The 27923-nt window shown below is 42.6% G+C and overlaps 3 protein-coding genes across 5 annotated transcripts; 1 reads left to right on the top strand and 2 right to left on the bottom strand.

Annotated features, from left to right (window-relative positions):
• Positions 1 to 553: 553 nt before the first annotated feature.
• Positions 554 to 6882, bottom strand: slc35g1 (solute carrier family 35 member G1). The gene is made up of 5 exons (XM_040175754.2): positions 6070 to 6882; positions 4446 to 4626; positions 3478 to 3612; positions 3135 to 3331; positions 554 to 2658 (listed from the first exon to the last, which is right to left on the bottom strand). The coding sequence occupies exons 1-5, from the start codon at positions 6380 to 6382 to the stop codon at positions 2246 to 2248; spliced, it is 1239 nt and encodes a 412-aa protein (XP_040031688.2). The 5' UTR covers positions 6383 to 6882; the 3' UTR covers positions 554 to 2245.
• On the bottom strand, positions 6882 to 19078 carry lgi1b (leucine-rich, glioma inactivated 1b). Of its 3 annotated transcripts, none has more exons than XM_078103518.1 (11): positions 18938 to 19078; positions 15638 to 16050; positions 15389 to 15460; positions 13901 to 13972; positions 13433 to 13504; positions 11035 to 11106; positions 10310 to 10479; positions 9997 to 10161; positions 9663 to 9883; positions 9229 to 9475; positions 6882 to 8739 (listed from the first exon to the last, which is right to left on the bottom strand). In XM_078103518.1, exons 2-11 carry the CDS (start codon positions 15838 to 15840, stop codon positions 8390 to 8392), a joined length of 1644 nt encoding a protein of 547 aa, XP_077959644.1. In that variant the 5' UTR covers positions 15841 to 16050; positions 18938 to 19078; the 3' UTR covers positions 6882 to 8389. The 3 variants fall into 3 exon arrangements, with proteins under 3 accessions (XP_077959644.1, XP_077959643.1, XP_040031687.1); XM_078103517.1 differs by lacking the exon at positions 18938 to 19078 and adding an exon at positions 17403 to 17540; XM_040175753.2 differs by lacking the exon at positions 18938 to 19078 and having other exon boundaries at positions 15638 to 16408.
• On the top strand, positions 17349 to 27405 carry fra10ac1 (FRA10A associated CGG repeat 1). The gene is made up of 14 exons (XM_040175755.2): positions 17349 to 17470; positions 17738 to 17817; positions 18066 to 18158; positions 18647 to 18692; positions 18957 to 19033; positions 19207 to 19290; positions 19406 to 19490; positions 20889 to 20934; positions 24631 to 24744; positions 25460 to 25502; positions 25662 to 25801; positions 26019 to 26069; positions 26737 to 26821; positions 27253 to 27405. Exons 1-14 carry the CDS (start codon positions 17453 to 17455, stop codon positions 27293 to 27295), a joined length of 1005 nt encoding a protein of 334 aa, XP_040031689.2. The 5' UTR covers positions 17349 to 17452; the 3' UTR covers positions 27296 to 27405.
• The last annotated feature ends 518 nt before the right edge of the window (positions 27406 to 27923 follow it).

The following is a 27923-nucleotide window of genomic DNA, read 5'->3' as shown; positions in this document are numbered from 1 at the left end:
CAAGTCCCTTTTATGAAGTTGCTCCTAATTCTCCCCCTCCCCTTAGCTCGCTTCTCCGCAGAAAGATTACCACGCGCCCGCCCCTAGATGCAGAACACGGCTTATACCACAACATCTGTATGCAGTTAGCTCTCGTGGATGATACAACCCTTTGTCCAGTAAGACATGGGTTTGTTGTTGCAACACAATAAAACACGCCAATTCTGCAGGAATTAACCACGGTGACTGTCTACAAAGGGAGAACTTCACAAAGGAGTGTTGCTCAAAGAGACAACAACCTGCATGCACGCGTTCACATAATGGCGAGAATCGACCGTTACCGCTCTGAGCCGAGCGCTCATCCACATGCACCGATCCACATCCCTGACTCAGTCGTTTGCACCGTGGTGACAGCACAATGGACACAATGGACAATGATGTCCAATGCAATGCCTCTGCACAGCCAGCTTCAGTCACGGAAGATAATAATAAAGAATGATTTCCGGAGTGATTATGAGAAAGAAACACGTCTGCACTAAGTTTGAGAGCAAAAAAGGAGCAGAGAACACAAACATGACTTATAATATTCATATACTTTAATATCAAATGATAGTATACTAAATATAATCAATCACTATGCAGAAATATACATCTTTTAGAATATGTCGATGTAACACATTACAGAAACAGTCAGAAACGATTAAATTCCACTAAAGCATAGTTTAAAAATCCAAAATCAGCCTTACTTGCAAAGCTTATGGCTCCTGAAATATTTTTTATTGTTTACCATTGGATGGAAAAACAACACATTGTGCTTAAGCTATTAGCATTCAAGTCAATTTAATTGATAATCTGATCAAAAAAGGACTTAAAAGTAGTGTCTCAACATCTTGGGGGAACATTAAGTCTTCAGTACGACAAAGATGTATTTAAAAAGAATGTCACAGTGTCTTCCAACTTTTTCCTCCACACTAAAGCAGAATACTAGGAACACATTTGATTTCATCAATTTCACACTTATAACAGCACTGTTCATCATATCAAGTGATGCATTAAACTACATTCAACTATTTAAAACTACTAAGTAGCATCAGAATTGAATGAACTGATCTCCATCATCACCACCACAGCAAATAAGTGCTCATAGGAAAGTGCTTTGTCCAGCATTGCGACGCTCATTGTAAATATCCCAGTAAAGAAGAGAATTAGAAGAAGAAGCTAAACTATAATTACAAGACAAGGGCGAAAGGAAGAAACTGTAATATAATAAATAGCAGGCTAGCAGGATATTTACCTTCCTTTTCGAGCTGTATTTCAGCCAAATAAAACTACAGTATTATTTGTTAAATTAAAGTAGTGGGTAACTGAAACTTTATTTTTACCCTCTCGTCACAAAAAGCCACTTTAAGCTTCATGGGAAATATATTTTTAGACTCTTGAGGACTAACTAGACTCTTTCAGAGAAGACAGTTACGCATTAGTTGGCTCATTAAAAAAAGGCTGTTAAATTTTTTAGTGGGTTGATTCTTTTTCAGAAGCATCCTAATTCATATTCAGAAATATGCACAATCACACGTGGGAGCTGCCCAGAAGACGTCGCTGGTGGCGGAACTGCTCCCCCAAGAGGAGCCGGAGGTTAGAGTTCCCTGCGTAAGGCACTTCAAAGATAAATATGCATCGTATAATAATGGATATTAGCTTATTATCGTCTTATGTAAGAGGAGGCAGGATAAGAATGAAATCACTAAAGACTGTGCATTTCCTATGTGGATCCCTGAGTGAATCGCACTGCTGTTTTCAAGTAAAAAAAACTTCTGTTTCTGAATAACGTGGGGAAATTAGTTTAATTTATTTCTGTTTTTCTGCTTTACTGTGTATTTAAGTGCTACGGTTGCTTTTTGGTTTGCATTATATTATTGACAGAGTGATCCCAGTTTTATTGCTTGTATCGTTACTAGTTTGCAGATAAGTCACTCAAAAGTGACTCGTGCGAACCACAATACGATGAAATATGTTGTGTTCTTTCTTTCTTTCTACCCTCGTTGCTAATTAATGTAACGCAGGATAAATGGTCCTAATGCAGTAGACCTCTCGCTTTGGCTATTTCATTCAGGACTAAAATGTAAAATGGGACTACGGATATCCTTCAAAAGCTGCCTTATAACTCTCAAAAGAGTTTAAGCCTCCTCGTAGGTTTCCATGTAAGAAACAAGTAAAATGCTGAACATATAACGAGGAAAACAGTACAAACACCACAGCATCCTTCTCAGCTCTTGCGCGAGTTGCTGTACCACTTTTGCAGCGCCACTCCACTCGTGCTGACCACGACGCACAGCGCCCCCCCCAGGCTCCACATGGTCGGCGCGCGGTTGAAGAAGATGAATTGGAAGATGAACGCCAGCACGACGTCGAGTGTCCTCATCAGGGCCACGGGTCCCGCCTTCTCGATCTGCAGGGCCTTTGTGAGGAAGGTCTGGCCTGCGATGCCCAGGACGGCGATCAGCATCAGCAGCCAGCGGTCGCGGCCGCAGTACGGGATCTTCCACTCCCCGAGGACGGACACGGCGATGATGCACTCGACGAAGCCGATGACGGCGTAGTACCAGACGGAGAGGTAGTAGTGGACGCTCTTCCCCATCTTGCGCAGGACAACAAACGTAAACGCCGCCCCGATCGCTCCTGTAGTGGTTTGAGAAAGAAGTTGTGCAGCAATCTCAAAAACAAAGCAGTGTGCTGTTAATAAGTTACATGAAGCTCCTAATTTATTTGGGCACATTTCGAGACACTTGAGTGGTGCAAAAGAAACAAAATAGAACTGTTGATTGCAGGTTGGATCAAAGTTGAGGATCATGACACGTAAATACGCCATTCCTGCTTGATAGAAAATTCGAATTCCAAACAGCTTTAAACAAGGTTTCCCAAAGCTGCTTTTTGGTGCTTATCGGAAAATCTGGATGAATATTAAACAACATTCTTCGACAAGGGAAGAAGCTTTTTGAGCACCACGATTGGGTGGAGACCCTCAAACATTAACACTCCCGGGTAAGGCAACCACGGGCCAAGAGATGTTACTCTATCATACTTCCTACAGAACAACAACACGTTTTCCTATTTATTGTAATCAAACAAACTTCACTGTGTTCTACTCGGGTCACCTGCAAATGCAGCGATTGTCCCCTTGAGGTGGTTGCCGTAGTTGCCCTCGATGCCGCGTCGCTGTTCGCCAAAGAGGAATGGTGGGCGGGCGATGAGAAGGACCCCACTGATGGTAAACACTGTGAAGACGCAGTCCCAGATTGTACACCTCTCCTTCAGGAAGATCCAGGCCAGGAGGGACGTAAAGACGGGATTACTGGAAGACGGAGGCAATGAGTTAGAGAGAGCATGTGAAAAAACATATAGAAGAATAAGGGGAGAGGGAAGAGAACAAGATTGGGGAAAAAATGTGACAGTCAATCTATTGATATTTGCATAATCTACAATCAATGTCGATCCTACCTGAACATGATGACTGTGGCGTCCGCCAGCGGCATCTGCTGAACTGCATAGAAGAGCAGGATCATGGCATTGGAGCCAATTAATCCCCGAAGCACCAGATAAACACGTTTGTCTCGGGGACCAAGGAAACCCGTCCTGCAGGATCAGAGATATGAGGGTGATGGATGAATGAATGACTGGGTGGCTGGATGAGTAGACTGACCGACAGGGGAAGTAATAAAACTGATATTTCAGACAGGGACGGAACAGAGACGAATTGAGCAGCAGAGCGAGCTGAGAGACGACAGATAGTAGGTGGTTAAGTGACGAACGGATTGGGCTGAAAGGAGAGGTGGAAAGTTGATTATGACAGATGTAAAAAACAAAGAACAACGTAGAGGACGTGTGGGCGGATGGATGGATGGACAAAGAGGTAAATGAATGAATCAAAATACTAGTGGCAGTCTTTGGGAATTACGTTTTACATCCATTCGTGCAAAAACTAAACCAGAAGCAAGCTTGAGGAACAAAGGAAATCGAAAGTACAATTAATTATTGCCAGACGCTTCTTTCCCATCGTGTACTATCTCTTAGTGGTTCAGTTCTTTGGATTATTTCATTTTATTGCGCTTAAGAATACGATATGTTATTAGCATATTAGCATGTATATATATATATATATATATATATATACATATATAAAAAGCATATAACTTCATGTAGGAAGGCTTTATTCAAAAGCATCCTAACACCCGTCTACATGCTGTATGTTTCAATGAGTGGATTATGGGAATAATAAACGTACACGTCTCTCACAGCTTTGAGACAACTTAAACTTGTTTGAGCAAAGATTGCTCGTTAACGCATGGTACCTGCTGATGGGGTGGGACGCCAGGCATGAGGACTAATGAAAGGCTCATGTGCTACATGACTGTGGAGACTATCGAAAAATAAAATCTAAATGTCGGGAGTTTGTGCTTCATGCTCACTTGTGGTAGATGAGTAACGGCAAAGTGAAGAGCATCTGGAAGAAGCAGCGTATGGCGCTGATCTCGATGGCGTGGACTCCCTGGATGCTTTTCACCAGGACTGCAATGATGGAGAAGAAAACGGTGGACAGCAAAGCGTAGAACAGGCCGAGACCCGGACATGTCTTTGGTTTTCCTGCATCTGGAAAAAAACGGAGTCAAAGAACAGTTTGTTTATAAGAAAGAAAGTGAAGAGGGGTAAAAATATTGCTTGCTTTTTTTTTTTTTTACCTTTGGCAATAATTACTTTCTACACCTATTTTTGCTAACCTTGATATTGCCCATTGTGTTTACATGCGTGTTTGCTTGCATACAACAAAACTAGTTATAATGAAAAGCCTGTTCATTCGGCCGTGCCTCTGTTGACACAGTCACCGAGCAGTAGGTGCTGCTAAAGACAGCAGTGCAGTGTTTGCAAACCCTGCCGTTACAATAACAAACTGATATGCTTGTGGAGATTACATTCCGACCTCAGGTCAGTCAAACATCTTCCTTTGTATTTGCCCACAACGAGCGGCCTGCTGCGCATTTCCTTTATTGTACACGGGATTAGGTTTCTCAGCCTTTTGCCAAGAGCACTTTTATTTTTATTCCCAGTTCTGCAACTGTGCCGTGTAGACATAGACAGGGTTAGTATTACATTGTTACATTAACGTATCAGCATTACATTCATTTTTTGACTTGGTCAATGTAATTTTGTAAAACATTATGATTGTATTATCACGCTAGTATTTCACATTACTAACTTCTGATAGAATAAATTCATTTCTGTCCAGAATTATTACTGCCTAATATAGTGACTATTTTGATAGTCTATTATTATGAAAACATTCACACGGTCAAGATGTGTAGAATTTGAAGTGTATTTATCGTCTAGTAGGCTTTTAGTGTGTCAGCGGGCCTTTTCACGTGGTCCTTGAGCACATCGCTCACATCCCTGTTAACTTCTACACAAACACGCATCACTTTATACTGAGTTGCAAAAGATATTCAGGTTCGTAGCTGTGTGGCTGTATGGGTGGAAATGTTTGTATGGGCCGCAAAAAAGCCACAGGTATGGTTCCACAGTAAAAGTGCAAAGTCATCTTGCAAATGTTGAAGCATTGTGTCTTTATCTGCATGATACAGTTGTTATTATTAGATACAGTGTACATTGAGATATATGGACACCATCATATAGTACCGATTCATTCTGAAATCTAGTAATTTATCATAAATAGTTTCTATTCATAAAAAAGTAATAAGTGACGTACTTCTGAGATATAAAGCCTATTCTGACATTGCATCATTCGTGTCGGCCGCGGAGGAAAAGAAAGTACATTTTCTTAACTGTAAAGCTTTTAAAAGTGTTTCCTGTCAGCCGTGTCCCTGCTAATCGGCTAATAGCCTCCCCGTGACGTCACCCGCGATGTTACCGATACGTGACGTTGCACGATTATATAACACGCGGCTAACACCGGCTTCGACGGGAAGCCATTGCTTCGCCGGCTGCTTATCGCTCCCCCTTCCCGGCTTCTGCATCCGCGTTCCCGTCGCGGCCACCGACACGTTTTCGCTCTTTTTTCAAGTCACGCGCGGTTCCTACCGTCGCCCGCGGCTTTCTGGGCGCGCGCCGCGACGCAACACGCCGGCGGGCATAGCGAGCTTCTCCCGCCGCCTCCTCCCTCTCCTCCTCCGCCTCCTCCCCTCGCGCCTTCGGCATCGTCGGCGTAGTCGCTCTGCAGCTGGATCCTCGCCTCCGCCCGCTCATCCCCGCCACTCTCCTCCTCCTCCTCCTCCTCCTCCTCCTCGTCGCCGCCGCCGTCGTCGCTGTCCACCCGGTGAAACACGACGGCGACGCCGCCGTCGTCCTCTACGCACAAAGCCCGCTGGCGCGCAGCGCGGTCCCGGTCGCCCATGGTGAGATGTGACGGCGGCTGAGCGGCAGCATGCCTCGGGACAGGAGGTGTCGTCCGCTTTCTTCAGCAGCACCCACCCGCCTACTCCCGGGAGGCCGGGAAGGCGAAGTTAATGACTAACCTCGGTGGGAGGCAGACGCGGTCCCGTGCGGTGGTTGCTTTGCCCGCTGGGGGGCGGAACTGGACCCGAAAGCGGCACCGCGGGATAATTAAAACATTAGCCAGCGTGCACGAGGGAGGCAGTGGAGATGTGAACCAACCACAAGTCGCCTAAAGCTCTATAATGTACAGAGGGGGGGGAAGGAAGCATATGTCTACATAATAACAACAAGAGGTCTCAGTGTTGGATGATTATGACTTTATTTGTTTTCCCCAAAACTAACCCTAACCCATAATTATGTATGAGTGGGAGTTGGCCTGTGGTCGATTTACTGTAAATAATAATTTGAAAACATTTATAGTGGCGAATAACCCCCACCAAAAAAAACAGAATCAGTGATTTAACATTTTAGTACTTTATTAACACTGCTGTACAGAAAATACAATGAGGGAGATGACAAATGAATGGCTATTATCTCCTATTCTCAGCTAACCAGATCAGACTGGCACACCGCTTTGCAGAAGCAGCATGTTACGCGGCGTGTCAACGTCAAATTCTATATCTATAAGAAAAATGAATTGGTCTAGGGTCTTCTCTACATACAAAAGCAACACCACAAATTAATTTTCACCGTACTGTAAACATTATATTTGGCAAACCAGTGAAGCTGTTATTCGGTCCTCCTTTGTGTCAGACTAAGAGGACCGTGTGAAAGCACAGGTACCAGGTGCTGCACAGTGGTTGGCTTTATAGTTACAGAGTAAACACAACAATGGTTTTGTCCCATAATCCACTTCCGGTGAGGCATCCATCAGGCATCGACACCCAGTGTCTGCATCTCGCGTGTAGTCTTGATTAACTGAGGGTCAACGGTCGAGTAGGATGGACAGATAAGGTTTTTTTTTCTCAGTTTCTTGCTGCGTTTAGAGGATTCGTTTGATATATTAGGGTCACTTCTTTGTGGTAAGTTATTACAAAAGACTATTAGGTTGACGAGCAAGCAAAATGGGCTGGAAAAATGTGCATAATCACCAAAAAGTTGTTCTAACTTTATGTATATTTGGTTGGAAGCTTGTATTATTTTCAAGCGCAAGTCTTATAGTGACAAACTACTCCTCACCGCGGCCAACTCGTTGCAGCTGTTAAATGATCACAAAGCTTGGCTTACATTCGAATTTGAAAAATATTTTAGGAAATTGTCCATCTTCTACAAGCAGACGAACAACCCTGACCTGGTGTGTGACCCATTGGTTGTGTAGAAAGACGACATATCTTCCATCGTGAATATTCTCTCTAAACGACATTCAACTTTGTAGTCAATTTAAAGACAAAAATTACGAAACGTTTTTTTTCTATGTTCGTAATTTCTTTTCGCCAAAAAAAACACACTTTTACCTGAAACCTTCAGCTTGAATGTTTTTCCCATTTGCCTGTTATTGCAAGATCATTAGCACTACCAAACTCTTTCCTATCAAATACAAGATAAAAATGCATGGAAATGGAGAGACATAGATGTATGATTACCACTAACTATAAAAACACCCGCAAAGATAGAATAATAGAAAAAAATGTTTTCATAGCTTGTTTTTCCTGAAAGATAGTCAGCTCGCACTCTTAAGTTTTTTCAAATGGAGATTAAGGCATTTTCAAATAGCGAGTAATCAAGATGAAAATATGAGGAGTTTATCAAAATGATAGAAGCTATGCCAAACGTTGGCAGCAGAGACTGTATTTTCACTAACATGGAAAGAATATGAAATTAATTCTCGTTGATCATAACAAGTGTAGGAATTTTGACCATTTCATCTCAACTTAAAAGTCCCGAACTGTGTGGTGGAAAGACACAATCACGAAAGATAGCATGGGAATGGTATTGTACACCATTTCTCCCAAATTAGACGAGAAGTTTAATTACTCAAATCGATCATCAGGTGCTCATATATCTGAGTTTTCCCCTTGAAGCTGGATGCGAGTAGGAACACGCGGCTGTCGATGGAAACCAAAGAAAATGCTCGAGGTGCCTGGATATTCAGCTCCTGAGACGGGACGAACTGGCTCGTCTCAGCGTCCCACTGGTAGACCTGCGTCAGTGAATAATCACTGCCCAGGATGGAATACTGCCAGTTGCCGACGGAGACAGGCTGGAACACCATGGAGCCGCGGGAGGGAAATGTCTGGACCTCCTTGAACATGGCACCGTCCCAGCGCATCACCTTGGAGTCCCCGATGAATCTTGTCAAGCAAATGAACAGCTCACCTTTGGAATGATATAATGGACAGTTTAGTTTACACACGCGGCCGCTAAATCCGGATCTGAAACAGAAAACTTCAAAAAGACAGTGTATGTAATTCCAAGTAACAGCTGGTAATCTATGGCTGCTTGGCCATAGTAGATCATCTGTGCTAAAAAACGGTGACATCGCCCGTTACTGCACACAAAACCAATGCCTGTGAGGATCTTAAGCGTAATAGATCACAGCACACAAGGGTGTGATACATTAATGTAAATTTAACCACATCAAAGGAAATACAGGGTAAACGCTTTGCTAGCCGTCGGCTACGCCGTCTCCATATTGAGAGCCATGTGGCAGCAATCTATGTGTTCTGAATCATTTTCCAAGCACCTGTTGTTTACCATCGAAAACTCAACGCAAATGAAGCAACAACTGGGTGCTTCCAGGGAGTATTTTGAGTCCGTGCAAGAATAAAACGCTTACAGCACTACTACTCGAGCTGCAGCTCTGACCTTTGACCTGGAAGTGTTTGACAGAGAAGACGTCCTCCATGTCCGGTATGTCAGTCCTGCGTTCAAACTGTTTCTTGCTCCTGTTCCACTGGTAGACGACGGGCCTCTGGGAGCTGCTGGACAAGATGAGGTGGGGTTTGCCGGAGATCTCCAGATATTCCACGTCCGTGTCGCGGAACCACGGGTGGAGTGACTGGTGCGAGTAGAAGCCATTGCCGTTCCATTTGTACACGGTGGTGGAGCCCGCCTGCGAGGAAAAACATGTGCAAAATGTCAGCTCAAGCGGTGGAAAACCAGACGGACGGATCTGTGCTCGGTGTGGGCAGAAAGGTAAAAGGCCAACAAGGCAAAGGTCGGCTGACATGGACATGACAGACACACCTGCACAATCAAACGTAATCACATCAGGCACTTTTAAAAATGAGCAGCTTTACCTTAGAGCTGTCAGCGATGACAAAGAAAGACTCTCCGTCGATAACGAACGTCTCGATGTCGTTGGGTTTGCGAATCTTCAGGATGTCGATGTCCTGGATCTTGATGAACCTGTTGGCGGAGGTGTCGCGCTTGTAAATGTGCGAGCCCCCGAACAACTGGGCCACGATGACAAAGAGGTGGTCGTCGATCACCATGGGCTTGCAGACCACAGTGGAGGTGCCTGAGCGGTAAAAAAATAAATAGTTATTATCGGAGAGATGACCTCTTTAACAATAGGTCACAGGACTCCACCGTGACAGCGATGCTGCCCTTTGCTCGCGCACATGAACCCACTTTCGATGGTGTCGTAAGTTCTGAAGGTCATTTCCACGTGATCCCATTCCAGGAAGCTGCACGTCCCCGCGAACGGTTGCGCAAACACGACGAACTGATCCTCGCCAAAGGCGAAGGCCCCCACCGAGATGGACTCGAACTTCAACGACTGATAGGAGGCAAACTCTGAAAAGAACATGACACGATGACGAATTCCGTCCTTCCATCTTGTCCATGGGAACAAAAAAGGGAAACTAGAGTGTAGAGGGTGAGGAAGTTAACCAGTGACAGATGGCTAATGTTGGTTTAGTGCTCCTGTGACGGAAGATAATACCCGCTATGATGCAGTCAAAGGAATGCGGCAGCAGGTCATTGATCTTCTTCCCCTGGTGGACCGGCGGGCCGCTGCAGTAGATCTGGTCCAGGGTGGCGTTAGTGTGGTGCATCCACTCCACCAACCACTTGAGCTTGCAGTCGCAAATTAGGTTGTTGCCACGGAGATCCCTGCACGCACGCACGGATCGTTTTTTGAGGACACACAATCATAATTGTATTTACAATTGAAACATATAATTCAGGCTTATTATTTTCAACCCCAGTGTCTGTTTACTGCCCCCCCCACCACCCCTCCCCTCACCCCACATCCCCTTCTGGGTTGCACTTTGGCTTTAAGCCAGGAAAGCCTCAACAACAAGTGTCCCATCTCCTGAGTGGTCTCTACTGGAACTCGCATGTGTGTATTTAATCCACACTCACACGGCTTCTTCTACAGTGTCCTTAGACACAAGAAGCGAGATTCTTCTCACTTCATTTAATCTTCATTGTCTCCAGATTCTGTCTTTTGAAACCTCTGTTTCATGAGAGATTACCTTTTTCATTCTTTACTATGCCACCATAAATCACAAAGGAAGATTTTGCACAATTGCTGTACGGACTTTCCCATCCCCGCCAAAAAATAGTGTGTTCTATCAGTCCACTTGAATATTTCAGAAAAAAAAACTAAAAAAAAAGAATGAATTAGCTGATTAGTCACCCGAGTGAAAGAAAGACCAAACTCACACTTTTGTCAAAGCATCCATACCCTTGAAGACATCTCTTGGCAACGTCTCAAGGTTGTTGTAAGCCAGACTTCTAATGAAAAAAAAGAGACAATATACCCCACACAGTGATGGAGTTAATGGTGGACCGTACCCGGCCTGCACACTGCACAACGACTTATTACACCGCGACAGTTTTCTTCTGTTAGCCAAATGGACTTGAGGTAGAGTAGAATTAACTCATTCAAACAAAGTGACAAGCAACCTAATGTAATAGAGGCCAAAGCTTTGACAACTTTTGGGGGACATTGTTAAATAATGTAACAGCTGTCAAATAATGAATAGTTAATCAAGTGAATAATATATCTACATGGCTGTTAAAACCAACCAAACCCTGACCCTTTGGAGACTGAACTCCAAACCAGAGAAGTGAATGAAGTGAAATGTCAGCGTAATTCGTGAACACTGCATTATTTATTTGAGGGTTGGTTTTCCAGAGAGACGCAGGCCATTTTACTTGAGAATTTGAACAGGATAGATGGAGCAGGGCGGTGAGGATTTCCGTCTCTGTGCTTTAATGACGTATTAAAGGTTCTCTAATGTGTTCATCCGACATCCTTTGTTCCTCAAAAACAAACAAAGCTTTGAAACAGGAAAAGAGCACTTTATCCCATCATATCACATGCACAATACATAAACACAAAGTTATTTCCTAGACAATTCCACGGCCAGGCACAGTGACTTCCTGGATTCAAAGCTGGTTTCCCCGTAAAACGTAACGTTGTTGTATTCTGTTCCTAATAAGACAAAATGATTGTGTGATTTTGTGATTGACTTTTCCCCAGTTGTTATTCTCGTTTTCAGTCTTTATGCTGACCGACTCGTGGCTGCACCTTCGTATTGAGTGGTTATGGTATTGATCTTCTCCTCCAACTCTTGAACAACAACAAATGAATGAGGGTATTTCCCAAAAAGGGTTCAACTTTAATGCGTCCCGTAAATATTTGGCATTCGCTAGTTTTTGAATGGAACATTAATACCAGCTCTTCTGTAATTGCAGAAGAAATTGTATCATTAGGTCAGAATCTCATTGTGTGCTTTCTCTCCACGAGCCACTAGAGGGATGACGTTTTGTCTTGTATTGATTATGCTCTCATAATGGGATGTTTGCTGCATCAGTGAACAAAGCATGCTGAAAAATCCTCTGATGTGGATTTAGCCTCTATCTGTCAATAATCAATGACATCCCTGCTCGAGGCATGATGAACGCAGGCTGACAATCTGCTTGCTTGCAATCAGTGAAGTTATTCTTTTTAGAAGCACGAATGGTAGAAAAACTATTGATTTTTGATTTTAATCAGTCCCAGTTTATGTAACTTATTGTTCCCCATTAATCTTCAACTAATACTTGTATTTGCAGTTTCCTTCATGCTTCTTTATCAAAAGAGCTGTTCATTCTTCCAGCGAAAGCATGCATGTATAAATCCTGGTGAACTGTTTTCCCATTATGTCTGCATTCTTTTCTTTACAGTACAACATTTCCTAAACTTGAAAAATAAAACATGCATCCAGTCAGAAACAAAAGCATGCAAGCTTTTAGGCTGCCCTGCATTAACTCAAAATGTGTCAGATACTTGGAGAGAGAGAGAATACTGGTCAGTCAGTGTAAGGTTGCAGTACCGTTATATTTACTCTTGACCTACAGGTCATTCATGTTCTTGTTTATTTTTAGAAAGCTTTGGTTTTGGCAAGCTCCACAGTTCAGAAAAATTTAATAGCGTACACGTGACTATGTCCTGTATCAAGGTTTGGTTCATTTCTGTCAACAAAATGTGCCATTGTACATAAACAGCATGAAGCCAGATACAGTGCATGCTATTCATTACTTAACACGATGCAGTCTGCAGAAGACACACCGGCACTGCGGGTCACGTTAGTGAACGTCGGAACGCTGTGAGACATCTCAGCTCAGAAAATCGTTCATCTTGCTATGCCAAAAATGTGTGAAGAACAACTCTGCTGATCTACTAAGGCAACTGGACATCCTGATCTGCCCTTCAGCAACCGGATCCCAGTGAACCTTCAGCCTCGGACGTCACCGCTGGCAACAGCACTTCTGCCTAGCTTTGCATTTCTGCCAGTGACAAAGTGATACCGCAAGAGGAAAACATATGCACGTCCTATGTTAGAATCACACGAATACTAATAATCCTCTTCCACAGACAATTGACTTAAATGTTAAATATAAACGTTGCTGCCCTCATTGTAAACGATAAGGAGTAATTATAAAGATTTATAAAACGGTGAGAAAGAAGGAATAGTTTAAATGATTCAAGTGCCCTTTTTGCAAAATTAAATTATGCAAGTAGAGAAGGAAAGAAGGATAAAAGAAACAGCCCCCGCAGAATTGAAATACTTACAGATGTATCAGCGCTTTCAGGCCCCGGAAAGCATGTGGGGATATCGATGCAATTTGGTTATTTTCAATAAATCTGTGAATGAGAAGTTTTTCATTAGCAATTTGATACGTTCAGATTTACAGTATGACAGTAATCCTTCACTACTACTTCTAAATGCATAAACTGTATACAAACAACAATAGTTATTTACTTTAAAAGGCCATACACAACATCATAAAGATGTAAATGACTTCCTCCTCCAATCGGGAAACATAAGCGACAACACCTGTGTAACATTCCAGCATGAATAATGCCAATATTATAAGATTTAAATTGGAAATGTAATTTCTGACTGATGTCCATGGTGTATGCATATTCAACATTAGTGTATATGCACCTGTGAAATAGTTTATCCCCCCCGCCCCCCTGCTCATCCCTGTACAAGTATAAATGAACCCTTTTATACTTACCATTAAGATAAATACTTACAGGTATTCGAGATGTGGTAAACCCATGAATGAATCCTCATCAATTAGGTCCAATGTATTTGCTGTGAACAATCTGTGGAGAAAAAAACCTGTAAGAATAGTAATATTACAATTCCCACAGCAACCCTCAATTATTCATGTTTCATAACTCAAGGTTTGACTAGTTTGAACTTAAAAGAATCCACAGTCGGAAGGAAGGAACACAGGCTTGATTTTGTCATTGTGTCTTCAAACTAACTTAATCATCTTGATTTATTGTTTAATATTATTGACACCAGCAACTCTAGGTCACAATCGGAGGATAAGAAGGATGGAATTACAGACAACAGACTTATTCAGCATCCACCGCGGAGAATGAAATAAGAGGAAATGGCCGTCCTACAATAAATGAGAGATGTTTCTGAGTCCCACGTTAAACCAGTAATGTAAGAATAGTTTCCAAGAAGAATACACAGTAGTGGGCACCTCATCCTCAAGTCAAATGCACATGAATCCAATAGATGTTTGGCCATAAGTTTCAACCTTCTATCTGGAGATGTCAAAATGCAGAGAATATAATCATTCATGTTTATTTCTCAATGTATGCGTTGCAAACCAGGGACAGAGACATTTTACACCAACGATGGCACCACAGACGCCTCATTGATTAAGTATAATGGGGGTTAAGAGACCGCAGGTCACCTTGGCAGGAAATAATGACAGACGGGACGATGCCACTCATTTATTTTCCGCGGTTAAATTGACTCTCCTTCTGGTCACAAGCTTTTGTGCGCATCCAGAATGATTAAGTGCCACCCGAGCATATGGAAGAAGCGATGCCCAGAAAAATGTTTTTTTCCTGAGACAAAGTCATGCTTGTTGACAGCATGCTGTTGTGTGCAATAAGCGGAAACAAAAGTGTGATTAGAGAGCACTTAAGTCTGACCTTGCCCGTGAATTTGCTTATTTGCAATTACAAATTGCCCCATGAAACTCTAGCCTCTCCAAATGTATAATAACAGATGCCATATGTCAAAGAAACGGCGAGATAAACTCTATAGTTATGTGTGTAATTGTTGTTCCTCTTTTTTCTAAGCGCTGTCTTTTGGGGGGAAAGAACAAGTCCATTATTTAGATCTTCTGAGCAAACACACACACACACACACACACACACACACACACACACACACACACACACACACACACACACACACACACACACGGCTCCTCTCTTGCCAGCCCCTGCTGTTAGTTTCTGTAGCCATGTGGTCTGTTGCATAATCCTGACACCATTACAGAGAATCCCCCTTTAAAATCTGCATATCAGCCGCCACAGAAGTTCTCTGGGGACGTCTTGCCTCATTATCTGGTTCTGTAAAAACACAGGCAGATAGATAGATAGATAGATAGATAGATAGATAGATAGATAGATAGATAGATAGATAGATAGATAGATAGATAGATAGATAGATAGATAGATGCATATGGATGGATGGATGGATATACTCACAGCAGTTGCAGGGCAGGCGTGTGAACAAAGCTTCCTCCTACTATTTCATTAAATCCAGACTTGACAAAAGATCTGCAAGGGCGGACAGTATATCAGAAAAGCAAATTGTTCTGTATGATATGAAGTATGATAAAGATGCAAATATCCGGACACACTCAAATGAGTATTTCCATAACCCTCCTTGACAATTCACCATGTGAACAATACAATACGGAGAATATATTGAGGTGCAGGGCCGCGTGCACTTACAGGGAAACGACGTCGGACGGGAAAGCGTGAGGCACGGATCGGACGTTCTCGCACAGCGCATTGTCTTTGGTGCAGGTGCATCCAGCGGGACATCTGGCCTGTCTCACTCTCCGTCCGTCCGCGAGAATACAGCTGACGGCGGCGACCCAAAGCAGCAGCGTCCATCCCTTCCATCCTGCCACCGCTCTGCCCGGGTACCCCATTGCTCGTGTCCCGGTCGAGGACGATCACTCCCGCAACTTCCCAGCAAAAAAAAATAAAATAAATCCCTCCAGGGTTTGTAAAGCGCGGGTTTGCAAAAAAAAAAAGTGTTTGTTGTGATGATAGAAGCGGTGCGTCGTTGCGCTCGGATGCAGGCTCGCGTCTATGCCTCTTGCGTCTCAATGGGAAGGCACCAGTCCAGCGGATTCGTTCTGCAAGGGCGCCGGATTACAAATGCAGGACAGACGGGACACAGAGAACAGAGAACAGAGACACGGATCTTTCTTATTCAGGGAAAAAAAAAGAAGAAGCAATCATCACAAACGATTATGAAGAAGAAAAAAAAGCGACCTATTAGTATGCAGCTTACAAATAAGTTGTAGGCTCAACGCTGCCGGTGTGAAAACAAATAAAAGCGTAAATTGCTGGCAGAGAGAAAGAGAAGAAAGAGATGGGGGGGTGTGGGGGTCGGAGAGGGTGGAAGGCCCCAAGGTGCGCTTTTTTTCATCAGCCGTGCCAGCTATTATTTATGCGCGCTTCAGAGCCGCGCGGGGTTAATGGGAAGCAGCTATTCATGAGCCTCTGTGCAAACGCACCTGCCTCACTCACTCATTCACATGGGGCATCTTTTCTTCTCTGCCTTGGCCTTACAGCATCAACCGCGAAAAGAGGATGAGTTTGTACCGAATGCTTCAAAATAAAGATGATATTGTAACGTAGGAAAATAATGACATTTATTACGTTTTTTTTTTATTCCTTCAAAATCGTAAAACCCATACAATTAATTTATAATAATTATTTGATGGAATGAAATGCAGACCGTATAAAGGACAACACGGCACAACATTTTATAAATAGATGTACTTTAAAGAAAACGATGAGAGCCATTCGTACACTTGACCTGATTGGTCTCTCGCTTCCTCTGTTTTGCAGTCACACATTGAGTTCTTTGTTGAGTTGAGTGGGTTGTGGAAAAGTCATGAAACACTGGACTTCTATTCCCAGGCTGGGACGAGCATTCAACCCTACAACCTTTATGACCCAAGTAGCATGCTCTCTCATAGAGAAACATTCAAATAGTATAATACCCCCTTTTTTCCATTTACAATTAAAAGGCCTGCATGCGTCCTCTTCATTGTTCCTATACAGAAATAAACAATAAGATCTCGGATAACCAATTCATCAGTGTAATTGTTCCAGTTGATCCAAAATGAAAGACTTTTTTTTCCAAAATTGTATTTAATGGACAATGTTGTATGATGATGACTTTCACTCTAGTAAAAGGTTTTAAAAAAAGATTCGATAATAACTTAATGGGTGGAGGAATTAGACAAATAAGTAAACGTGAACAACAAACCACAGACTATTTAACTGAAAATATTTTTCTGGATCTTATTTTGAAATTACAACAAATTCCAACGACTCCTGTATTAATATTTATTCATGTCAAAGCGCACAAAGACTTATTTTCAGCCTTTCTAGGCACATTCTCCCAGAATACCTGCATGCAGTTAGACGTCATCATACCACGACTCACTGCCTACGTCATCACTCAGCGACGTACCTTTTATTTTGTAAACACTTTGCGAGCTGAAGACTGGAGTGAGGAAACTGATGGATAGTCTTGTGAAGGTGACGTTTCCTTTGAAGCCGAAAATCTTCCCCCCTTCTTCTCAAACACGTTTCGAAGAACATTTAGTCCTTTGTTCGTTACTTGCCAGTTAGCATGCAGCGCTAGCCAGTTGCCCACAGAGTTGCCTGCTAACGTTGTACTCTCTTGATTCGTTGCTGGTTTGTAGTTATTATCCAAGCATGAAGCAACATTTCACCACACATAAGCGGTCTTTAACCCCCCAATGGTCTCATGTTGGGTAAAAAGGAGCTCCTGATTTTGCTCAGGTGCACGGAGGTGGCGGCTATGACTCGGACTTCAGCGATGATGATGGTCAGCAAGAGGACCCAGAGAGAGCCCTTAAAAGGTACGATTTCACAACCCTAGACTTACTGTCCTTATATTTCTCATGTATTCAAATACGTGGGGTTGTTTCTGTGCTATCCAAAGTCTGTTTAACAGTGCAGGAGATCAAAGTCTAATATACTGTATTTAAGAGACAAAAGTATTAATCAGTGCCCATCTTTTGCCTCCAGTAGCTTACATGTATACTGATGTGAGTGGACAACCTCGTCCACTAACAAGCTTGCTGTAATCATTTTAACCTTTTTCCAGGAAACACGAAGAAGAAATCTTACAGAAGCCGTTCCAGAAAGGTCGGCACTCCCAGAAAGCTCACCGGAGTTTACACTCAAATGAAGTGGACAGGTGATACTGTGCAAATGCAGTGAAATGCAATGCATTCAGACCCCTTCACTTCCTTTATGCTAAAATCCTTTAAATACATTCTTCATACCCAACAGTGATGAAGGAAAAACAGGATTTGCATGTGTATTTAAAAAAAATGCAACACATCTCAAAGCTCTGGTAAATTTCATAGCAGTGAGAGGTTTATAAAGGGGTGTTAAGTCATGGTAAGAATTAATTAAAACAATTATAGCGTAAGGCTGCAATACAACAAAATGTTTATATAATGTTTGAAATCGTATTATTACGTGAACTGTATATGAGTTTTTTAATGTTACATTCTTTTGTTATCTATGACCATGACAGAGCTTGCTGCTCACTTCTTGTCATGTATTTGCTCATCTCAAAATAATTGTTATCTTTTTCCAGGTAGCAAAATTAATTTGAATTTAAAAACATTTAATTTAATGCAATTTTCTTTTGTTTAACCTTTCAAATTCTGTTTTCAGAGAGGAGGCCAGGAACAGAAGAGCCCACATCATATCATTAAATGCTGTATCCTTTTCATACATTTATACATACATTTATATATATATATATATATATATATATATATGTATTATTTTTTAATGATTCACGTTATTGTTAGTATGCCATATACACATGTTCAAGCAGTCATAACAAATAAATATATTTGGAAATACATTTGTTGGATGCCAGGTGCTTAGTTCCCTTAATTACACGCCATGCAATGTTTTTGCCTTTCAAAGGTAGCAAATTGTAATATACGACAGACTGACCTTAACCAGATGTCTTCAGTTTGAGCGACATAAGAAGTTTGTCGGTGACTACATACTTTATTATGGAGGACATTTGGCCGACTTCAGGCGCTCTGCGTAAGTGTCGTCCCACAGCCAATTCCTGACAATCCGTCATCGGCTGTCAAAAATAACGTGAATAAGTTAACCATCGGTAGTGCATTGTTTTCATTCAACAACATTTTTTAAAAACAATTTGAGCCAGTTTCTGCGCAGTTACCATCTGTTTGAATTGTTTTTTTTTCCCTCAGAGACAAAGACAAAACCGATCTGGATGTGCTGCGTGAGAATCACCGCTTCCTCTGGAGGGACGAGGACGAGGAGGACATGACATGGTAATCATTCATCATCAACAACTGCCAGTACGGCCTGCTGTAATATTCAGTGTTCTTTCAAATGTTGCTCTGTCTCAGATGACGATGTCTTGACTCTACTTTGCATTTGTTCCAGGGAAAAAGAACTTGCCAAGCGGTATTACGACAAGCTGTTTAAAGAGTACTGCATCGCCGACCTCAGCAGATACAAGGAAAACAAGGTGGGATGAGTGATGTATTATCCAGCTGAAACAAAAATACAGCAGCATTAGGCATTCAGTTGGCATCAAACAACTAGACAGCGCATACAGTAACAGGTAGCTGATTACGCCTGACTAATAGTGACTATTTAGAATACGCCGGCTCACCATTTTGATGTTATGAAATGCTGAAATAAGACGCCAGTTTCAGACGAGAAAGTAAAGGATGTTGCCTTTTTTCTTTTGTTGACAGAATCCAAGTGATCACATATGTAGGTAACGTGCCCTCATTAGGAGGCTGCTGTTAATCAACACACAGTAATGGGGAAAATAACTCCTGGACACACCTGCTTTGAAAATCCAGTTTTTGGTTGGATTACGCCCCGAAATTAAATGAGTGTGTGGCTGTAGCTAAGAAAAAGGCCAAAAAAAGATTGCAATTGAGTGTGATGCGTTTTGGACCCGAACCAACTCTGGTGTCTACTGGGCTTCAAGCCAGGGATTAAAACTGATACGTTAAACTGTGCTCAAATCAAGTGTGACTATGAAGTTGCCAAATCTCACAGAGGTGACTCTCTTATACAACCCATTATCACCTATAATCATTAGAGGCACTGCAGTTTAAAACAATATATTATTATTGTTGAAAAGGGAAGAATGCAAAATATTAATAACAGAAAAATAGCTTGGAAAATACATACAAACAAATATCTGTATATACATGTGTGTATTTATACACACTCATACAATTAATAGCAAGAAAGATACATTACAGAATAAATAAACATGTTGAGGCATTACCGTTTAAACCTTCAACATCGTTCCAGTTGACTCAAGACACCTTATTTAGATTTCCTCAGACATTATTCATATTTGTTAGTGACTCTGAAAGGCACTGATGAGTCCCATTATTCACACAAGTGCAGTCACATACGGATTGTTTGTGTTGGCTACACGAGTAGTGACAGCATGCGGATGAATCACAGATTGCGTTCTGAGGGTGTTGCGGAGTCACTGGCAGAAACACTAATGGCTGCATCATCTGTTGGTTCACGCTTGTACACATACTGTACATACCGGCCCTCCAGCACTTGCGCGGCAGTGGGAGACACTTGAACGCCTCGTCTGCTGTGCTTCTATTTCATATTGTTTGTTGTGGTTTGGTTTTCTTTTGCTGCACCACAAATTGCCCACAAGGGACACACAAAGAATATACTTAGACTGCAGAAGGAATGTCACGCAACAGAATTCAATTAACAGAAAGTTATAAATGCGAATGTCTTTTCTTCCACAAGAAACATTTTTTTTAATGACGGCATAAAGATTTTACGGCTGCCCTATAACAGTTTTTGTTCTGTAGCTTTATTTTTTCTATGGAGTTCAGATTCTAACAAAATCATAATTTGTTTTCTGTCTCAGTTTGGATTCCGTTGGCGGACTGAGGATGAAGTGGTTTCTGGCAACGGTAGGACATTGACTGACACCATCCTAGATTGATTGTTTTATATAATTATTTTTTTTAAATTTGTTGTGCAGTGTAATATTAACATTAGAATTACATATTATTTGCCGATGGCCAAGTCCTAATTTAAAACATTTTTCTGGTGTTTATTGTATTCCTGCTGGAAAAAAGTGAAATGTGCAGATTTAATTTAACCTTTGAAACCATATACAGTCACGATTGTTATGTATTACATTTAATATGTACATATTATGCAACATGGATATAAGACATACCCAAGATTGTCATATCTGCCAACTTGCCCGTAAAACCGTTCACCGCCTCCTCCACTAGATGGCGACAGAGATTTATCGAGCACTTTACACAGTGGATACTTCCTAACACAGGTGTCATTTCACTTTGACTTGCTGCCTTTCACTTACTTTGTCTTTGGTTTTGAGAACAATCCCCTCCAGCCATTGCCACCCCCCCCCAAATACCGTTCGATTGCTGCCTATTCTGTCTCACACCGAAAGAGACACCTCATTCTACAGAGCCTCCTTTGACAGATTGGCAGCGCTTTGATGATTAATTGTTCAGGATTAGTACGACACCTCTCGGTCTGCTGCTCCTTCGTGTGACAGTGACTATTTATAGGTTTACCTCGAGGGACAATATCGGTTGCTCGGGGAGGATAAACCTGCCTCTGCAGCTCATTGATATGCTTTGGGACATTCACAACAGGCACAACATTTCACCTTTCAATTATATGCATATGTTTGCATCGCTGCAGCCTCACAAGCATAGCCAGTGCTCCTGAGAAGGCTGTCTAAGCCAATATATTGTTCCAGATTAAGACTGTGTAATCCTGGTCTCTGACAGTTCACCCCTTTGTAGTAATACTCTACAGGAAGTGGGATTAGATCAGGTCAGAGGTACTTCACTTCAACTGTCACGTCTGTGATTTGTTTACATTAATGATTCCCACAGAAATACATCTTAAGCAGTATTTAGAGCATGGGACACTGAACTCTCCAGTGAAATCAATACTAATCTAATCCTGTAAGGTAGAACCAAGGTCCACGCTCAGGCGGGCAGGGGGGGTTGTGCTAACTGAAAGTTAAAAGCGTCAATGTGGCAAGTTAAAGGTGTAAGAAGTGTCTTATCGTATCGCCTCAGGAGGATTGATTCTTCCATTAGTCATGCCTGCGTTAAGGTCCAGGTTTCCCCATGTAGTGCTGGTCACGTGACCACGATCCACCTCTGATTACAGATGAATTAAACACCGGCCACCGCTCCTTTTGTCCCAATTAAAGTGAGCCCTGACAAAGAGGCACTTCCGCTCCCCCACGGGCGCCTGTTTGGGAAATCATCCACTAATCATTTCCTGCTCGCTGTGCACTTCGGGTCATGTTGGTATTAGGCAAGGCTGTCTACTCTTCACCCAATCAGGTGGATTACAAAGAGCGCTCAGCTTTCTTTTTCACGGCCCCGGTGGGATACGGGATGAAGGAACGTGCAGTACCGAAAAGGTTTCCTTCTTCCAAAGCTTTTTTTGTTTAATATGAAAGAGAACAAGACGGGAAAGATTGTGTCCTTGAATTAATTACACGAGATCAGGATCAAGTATCTTCCCCCGGAAGGCCTTCGTTTGAAAGGAGTCCTTGAAGAATGCGATTTACTTTTACTTCCCGCTCGCTCTCTTTTTGTGTTTGACTCAGAAACATTCATACCTGAAGGATCCAAATGAAGGCTTCTAATTGTGTTTTAGGAGGAAAATAATTCCGTCTTTGAACTATAAAAACACCTGTAAACAGACCTTAAATGGTACCTGATGCAGGATTTAGTAACGATTTTGTTTTTCTAACCCAAACACACTCCATTTATTCGGTCAAACAAGCATGTTGTTTGCAATGACTTCTGTAATCCTAGTGGTAAAATAAAAACTCCCATTCTACCTTTAAACTATTTAGCCAAAGACGATGTCATTTTCTTTCTTTCATAATGCTTCCGTAACACATCAGCATACGGTTATGAGCGATGGATTCAGCCTAATAGCTTCTTCGCTTTCAATTAATCATTGTACATCATGATCGTGTTATTGTCTGTTAGCTGGACACAGATCAGAGGAAACACAAATCTCTTCACAGCACTTCACATCGGAATCGTCGCCGAGCTGTTGTTGGATGCCGTCCATTTGAAATGCTAATCTACGATGCTGGGCTTTAGTTGGATACAATATCTGCAAAGGGTTTCAGATGTGGAGAAAAAGATGTTGGTCAACATTTTCCAGAGAATAGCTAATCATCCCCCCCCCCCCCCCCCCCCCCCCGCCCCTACTGGAGATGTTAACTTCCTCAGAGTGAGAGACTGGACTTGTTGAGAAGAACTCGTGTTATATTCTGCCCAAACCTTCTCTTGTAAGCATTAAGTCTTAGCGGTCAAGAGGGGGGGTCAAAGGCCAAAAGATGTTTTGGGCTCGCTGTCTGTGGGAGAAAATGGTCTGATCCAACTGTCCTAGTTTAAAAAAAACGGTTTTGACATCACACGCTCACAGGCGTGTCATCTTCTGTTCATATACTTCCCAATTTAAAAGGTGTGATCCAGCATGTGCGGTAGCTTGAACGTGTTTCCATGTAACCTGTGTGTTGATTCTTGCACATTTGCATTCAAAATATCTGTACTTTTCCCCCAGTAATCTACTGAGACAGAGAGAATACAGGTCTTTGGACACGTACGTTGAAATCAAGCGCTCCTTAGTCGAGTAGATACCAGATAGATACCAGTTGCAAAAGAGAAAAGAGTATTGAACTTGAGGTTAGTTGTCCAAACTGCTCGCCCACGGGAGAGGAGGCCGTTTGCACGGTTTGTTCCACAGGCTGAGGATTTATCAAAGGCAGCCTGGCCAGTGGAGAGATTGCACTTTTTAATTATATGAGTATAATCATTCTTACTGATTAATTAACTTAAACAAATAGAATGTCAGACCCTTCAAAAACAAGACCAGTGGACCTAATCACAGCCGAGGACTCGAGCCAGCAGGGTCTTGTGTTTTTAGCCGACGTCATAGATCCTTAATCCGCCGCGGCATGTGAGGTGAAAGCACACGTCGATCGACGTCACTTCACCCGGACGTCAACGCATCCTCCAGGTTAGGCACCCTTTCCTCTCGCCGAGCGAGCAGCCTTTCTGGCCCCTGAGCCGAGGACGCACTGCTGACGCACTTACTCCCTCCGTCACTCCCGAGGGAACCCCAGAGACCAGATCAGTGCCACCGTAAGCTCCTCTGGGGATAATGGGCGGGCTTTGCAGCGACTGGAGGGATGCCTGCGGGGGGGTGAGGTGATGCAAAGAAAGAGAGAAGAGAAGGAGCAGGTGGAGGGCGGGTTAAAGGAGGGAGGGTGTGGAGAGCAGCGGGGATTGAAGGTCACCCGACAGGATCTCAAGCCTTTGGAGATTTCAATTTTCTAGAATAAAAACGTTCTTTTCGCTACGCCGTTCTCCTCTACTACCACATATCGATGGGTCAATTCCTTAAAAACAATATTTTTACAATAAATGTGGCTTGACATTAAATCTCTCACGTATTCATGCAAAATGTTACGGCCGCGTGCTCCGTAAATTGCTGCAGATGAGATCCAGGTGGCTGAAATATAGTGTGAATGTCATTGAGATGTCTGCAAGCAGGAATCCAGCACACGTGCTTGTTTTGTCTTCCAGGTCAGTTTGAGTGTGGAAACAAACGCTGCGAGACGCAGGAAGGCCTCAAGAGCTGGGAGGTGAATTTTGCCTACGTGGAACACGGCGAGAAGAAAAACGCACTGGTCAAACTCCGTAAGCATAAAAACCCGGGTGGTTCTGTCTTGAAAGGCGTCTGCGTCTGAGGGGATGTCGTCTTGTGGGTTTTTTCATAGTTTTAAAACCGGGCTTATAATAATCCTGATTTCAGTATCACACCGCGGAAAATCCTGTTAGAATAATTACCGTAATTGGACGACCCGCCAGGTATCATGAACTCAGTGAAGTGGGAAATGTTACCGAGCTGGTTTAGAAGATGGCATCCAGACGACTCGACATCTTTTCCAATTTGTAATAATAAGTTATTATTTATTAACAATAATAACATGTCAACTGTTTTTGACAGCATCGAAGCATCATCCGGCGAACTTAACATTTGATAAATGTAATAGAGTTGTTGTTACACTGAATTAATCAACACATTTCTCAGAACACCCGAGCATTCGAATTCTACAAAGTCTCAAACCGTAATGTTCTATTATAGATGTCATTATGCACAACACAGAAGTTCCACGGGGTTATGGCCTGAGACTACTTTACGTCAGTGTACACATGATTTATTTATCAGAATTACATCATTGAAGTATAATAGCTGGTCTTGACTTAAATGTGTAAACAAGTTATTGTATAACAGGATAAAAAGTGCAATAATTAATCTAACAGCACCGTTCCTGTAATAATGATGATGAAATTAAAATAATAAAATGCAATTTGAGTTGGTATTGATGATGCCATGTTGTCTCTGTTGTAGGATTATGTCCCGAATGCTCCTTCAAACTCAATTACCACCACAAGTAAGTGCTTCTCATTTCTTTGACATTACTTTACCAATGTGGATCTCCTAAAGGAGCGGCTGAAAGATTACGGACCGTATGCAAGGTCTCCTTTGTGAGGAAATGTATGCAAAGCCTGCTGTAATCGGCTGCTCGTTCAAAGTGTAGGTCTGTTTGCAGGAGGAAGGAGGTGAAAGCAAAGACTAAACGGCCATCGGAGGAGAACCAGGAGGCACCACAGAAGACAAAGAAGGAGAAGAAGAGGAAGAGGAGGAGATCGTCCTCGCACTCCAAAAAGCAGCGACACAAGAGAGACAGAAGTAAAGCTCCTGTCCTCGTCCATCCAAATAAATTGTCCCGTTAATTGGGCCAGTAATCGGATCAGGTGCCACCCGCCTGCGGTAGCAGCCTGGTTTGAGTTTTCTTCTTGGAAATGAGCTCATCTTTCTTGTGCATTCAGCATCATTATTCTATAACGACTCCCTTTTGAGTATTAAGGGAAGTGTTATTTTGTAACTCTCTCTTGTTTCTCCCCAGATCCCTCCGCCTCTTCTGACAACTCAGAGGAGTCGAAGGACTCGGACAAAGGTAGAGTTCATAACTCTCACACACACAAACACACACACACACATAAAACAAAAACAAGACCCACACATTGGGCTCCCCAGGCTTTTCAGCTCCTTTTAAACGTGAGTAAACTTGAGAAAACCCCCTGACAACCCTTCCTGAAAACGCATCTATTAGCCCTGTGTGTCAGAGTTATAGACAGACTGCAGGTCTGCTTTTCCCCTCCTCATTCCTCTGGAGGTTTTTCTTTTTTTAATCTTATTCCCTTTTGCCCTTCACCGTGAGCAGCAGGAAATGCAGTATGTCTTTTACCCCGTGTCCCTGTCCTGTTTATCCAGGATCTGGATGGATGGATGGATGGATGGATGGATGGATGGATGCATAGATGGGCGGCTGCCTGGTGGTGTTATGCTCTTGAGAATGCATGGAATAAATTGTATTATCAGGCTTTTTAATCTACAACATGTCGTTTTTAACTACTTTGTAGGTTTATTTTCATGGGTAAGTCAAATTCAAGGGCCAACTAAACATTTGGCCGATCAGCGAATGATTCAAATCTTGGTTCTGACAAAACTGGATCAATCAAAAGAATATCTTAAAAAAAAAAAAACTGAAAATGGGTTATTGTTCAGCCTCGCTGTTCCTCCTCCAGTATTGACTGACAAGCTCGCTGAATCTCACTCACTAGACTCTGAAGCTGGTGATGAACCAAAGAGCCAATCAGAAGGCGACCACTGGCGAGGACCCGCCCCTGCGGTGGAGGAGAAGTCAAGGTGAGGTTGCCAGCGATTGTGCATATTAAATCTGACCCAGTAAGCTGCTGTAAAACCATCGGCCTTTACCACTTAGCGTCCATATGTTACTGATCTCTATTATAGCACACAGGTAGACTCCTTAGGTACTCGGCACAAAGCACCTCCCAATAGTCGGCAAAGTCGCTAAACCTTTAACACGAACCGGTGGAGCTTCTTCTCACATTTCAACTGCTGTTGCTTCATGTACATGTTACAGTTTTATTCTGCCACCGTAGTACTATAAAGAGAACCATCACTAAGAACGAAAAGTTTAATTTCTCACAGTCAGTTAAGCCAATAAAGGCTTCGCGAGGTCTGTTTGTTTGTATTCTTTGCCGATGAGTATAAAAGCATCCCACTGACCGTCTGAGTCAGGACTAACGTTTGTGACTTTTGTTTGTTGTTCCCAGGGAGGAGGAGTTTGATGAATACTTCCAAGACATGTTTCTGTGAGGACACGCAGACATCGAGCGTGTTTCGTATCCAATCTTGTGTAGCTGTTGGTTTATGTGATTGTATGTTTTGGGACCGCTGCGGGAAAATAAAACTGCACGCGCACTTGATCTACTTTGTCTGTCAATCCCGCCGCTATCCGGGCATAAAATGATTGAAAATGTATTTTTTTTCCCCCGTGGGCAGCATAATGGCTCGATGGACGGCGTGTTCCCTCTGTCCAGACTGACCCAACTTTTGTCCAGATTGAAATGTCTCCCCGCCAATTACTTTCAGTGCAGATATCCATGCTGCTTTTGGGAGGACGGTAATTACTGTACGGCAACGTCGGTTAAAAACGCTGAATATTATTGACACAAGCCTTTTTCAAAGCATACATTTCGACTTCGTGGTAGAAAAGGGCACTTGTTTCCGATTCCATTAATGATGTCTCTGTTCTGTTCCCGTGTCCCAGTCAGCTGTGACACTGAGCCAGCAGGCACAGTGCTTGAATAGTTATTTTCTTATTTTCTCCTCGGTTTCTCCCGCTGTGAAAGTCCAAACGGCCTCTTGTGGATTGCTATTTTTTTTTTTTTTCTTCCAACATTCCCATTAGCCTCAGCTGTGCATTTTATTATTTCTCAAATTG

Source organism: Gasterosteus aculeatus, chromosome 5, assembly GCF_964276395.1.
Source record: "Gasterosteus aculeatus chromosome 5, fGasAcu3.hap1.1, whole genome shotgun sequence".
Classification (NCBI taxonomy): Eukaryota; Metazoa; Chordata; class Actinopteri; order Perciformes; family Gasterosteidae; genus Gasterosteus; species Gasterosteus aculeatus.
The sequence above is the reverse complement of the archived record's forward strand: the minus strand, read 5'-3'. Positions and strand labels throughout refer to the sequence as shown.

Bases quoted from the DNA above. Each gene is read 5' to 3' on its own strand.
- fra10ac1 (XM_040175755.2), top strand. The intron at 19,491-20,888 runs GTGGGATGAGTG...TTTCTGTCTCAG, and splicing joins GCAGATACAAGGAAAACAAG to TTTGGATTCCGTTGGCGGAC. The intron at 26,822-27,252 runs GTGAGGTTGCCA...TGTTGTTCCCAG, and splicing joins GCGGTGGAGGAGAAGTCAAG to GGAGGAGGAGTTTGATGAAT.
- lgi1b (XM_078103518.1), bottom strand. From the start codon at position 15,840: ATGGGGTACCCGGGCAGAGCGGTGGCAGGATGGAAGGGATGGACGCTG. The intron at 10,162-10,309 runs GTATTATCTTCC...TGTTCTTTTCAG, and splicing joins CTTTGACTGCATCATAGCGG to AGTTTGCCTCCTATCAGTCG. The intron at 9,476-9,662 runs GTAAAGCTGCTC...TTTTCCTCGCAG, and splicing joins TCATCGCTGACAGCTCTAAG to GCGGGCTCCACCACCGTGTA.
- slc35g1 (XM_040175754.2), bottom strand. From the start codon at position 6,382: ATGGGCGACCGGGACCGCGCTGCGCGCCAGCGGGCTTTGTGCGTAGAG. The intron at 3,332-3,477 runs GTAGGATCGACA...TCCGTCTTCCAG, and splicing joins GCCACAGTCATCATGTTCAG to TAATCCCGTCTTTACGTCCC. The intron at 2,659-3,134 runs GTGACCCGAGTA...AAACCACTACAG, and splicing joins GACAATCGCTGCATTTGCAG to GAGCGATCGGGGCGGCGTTT.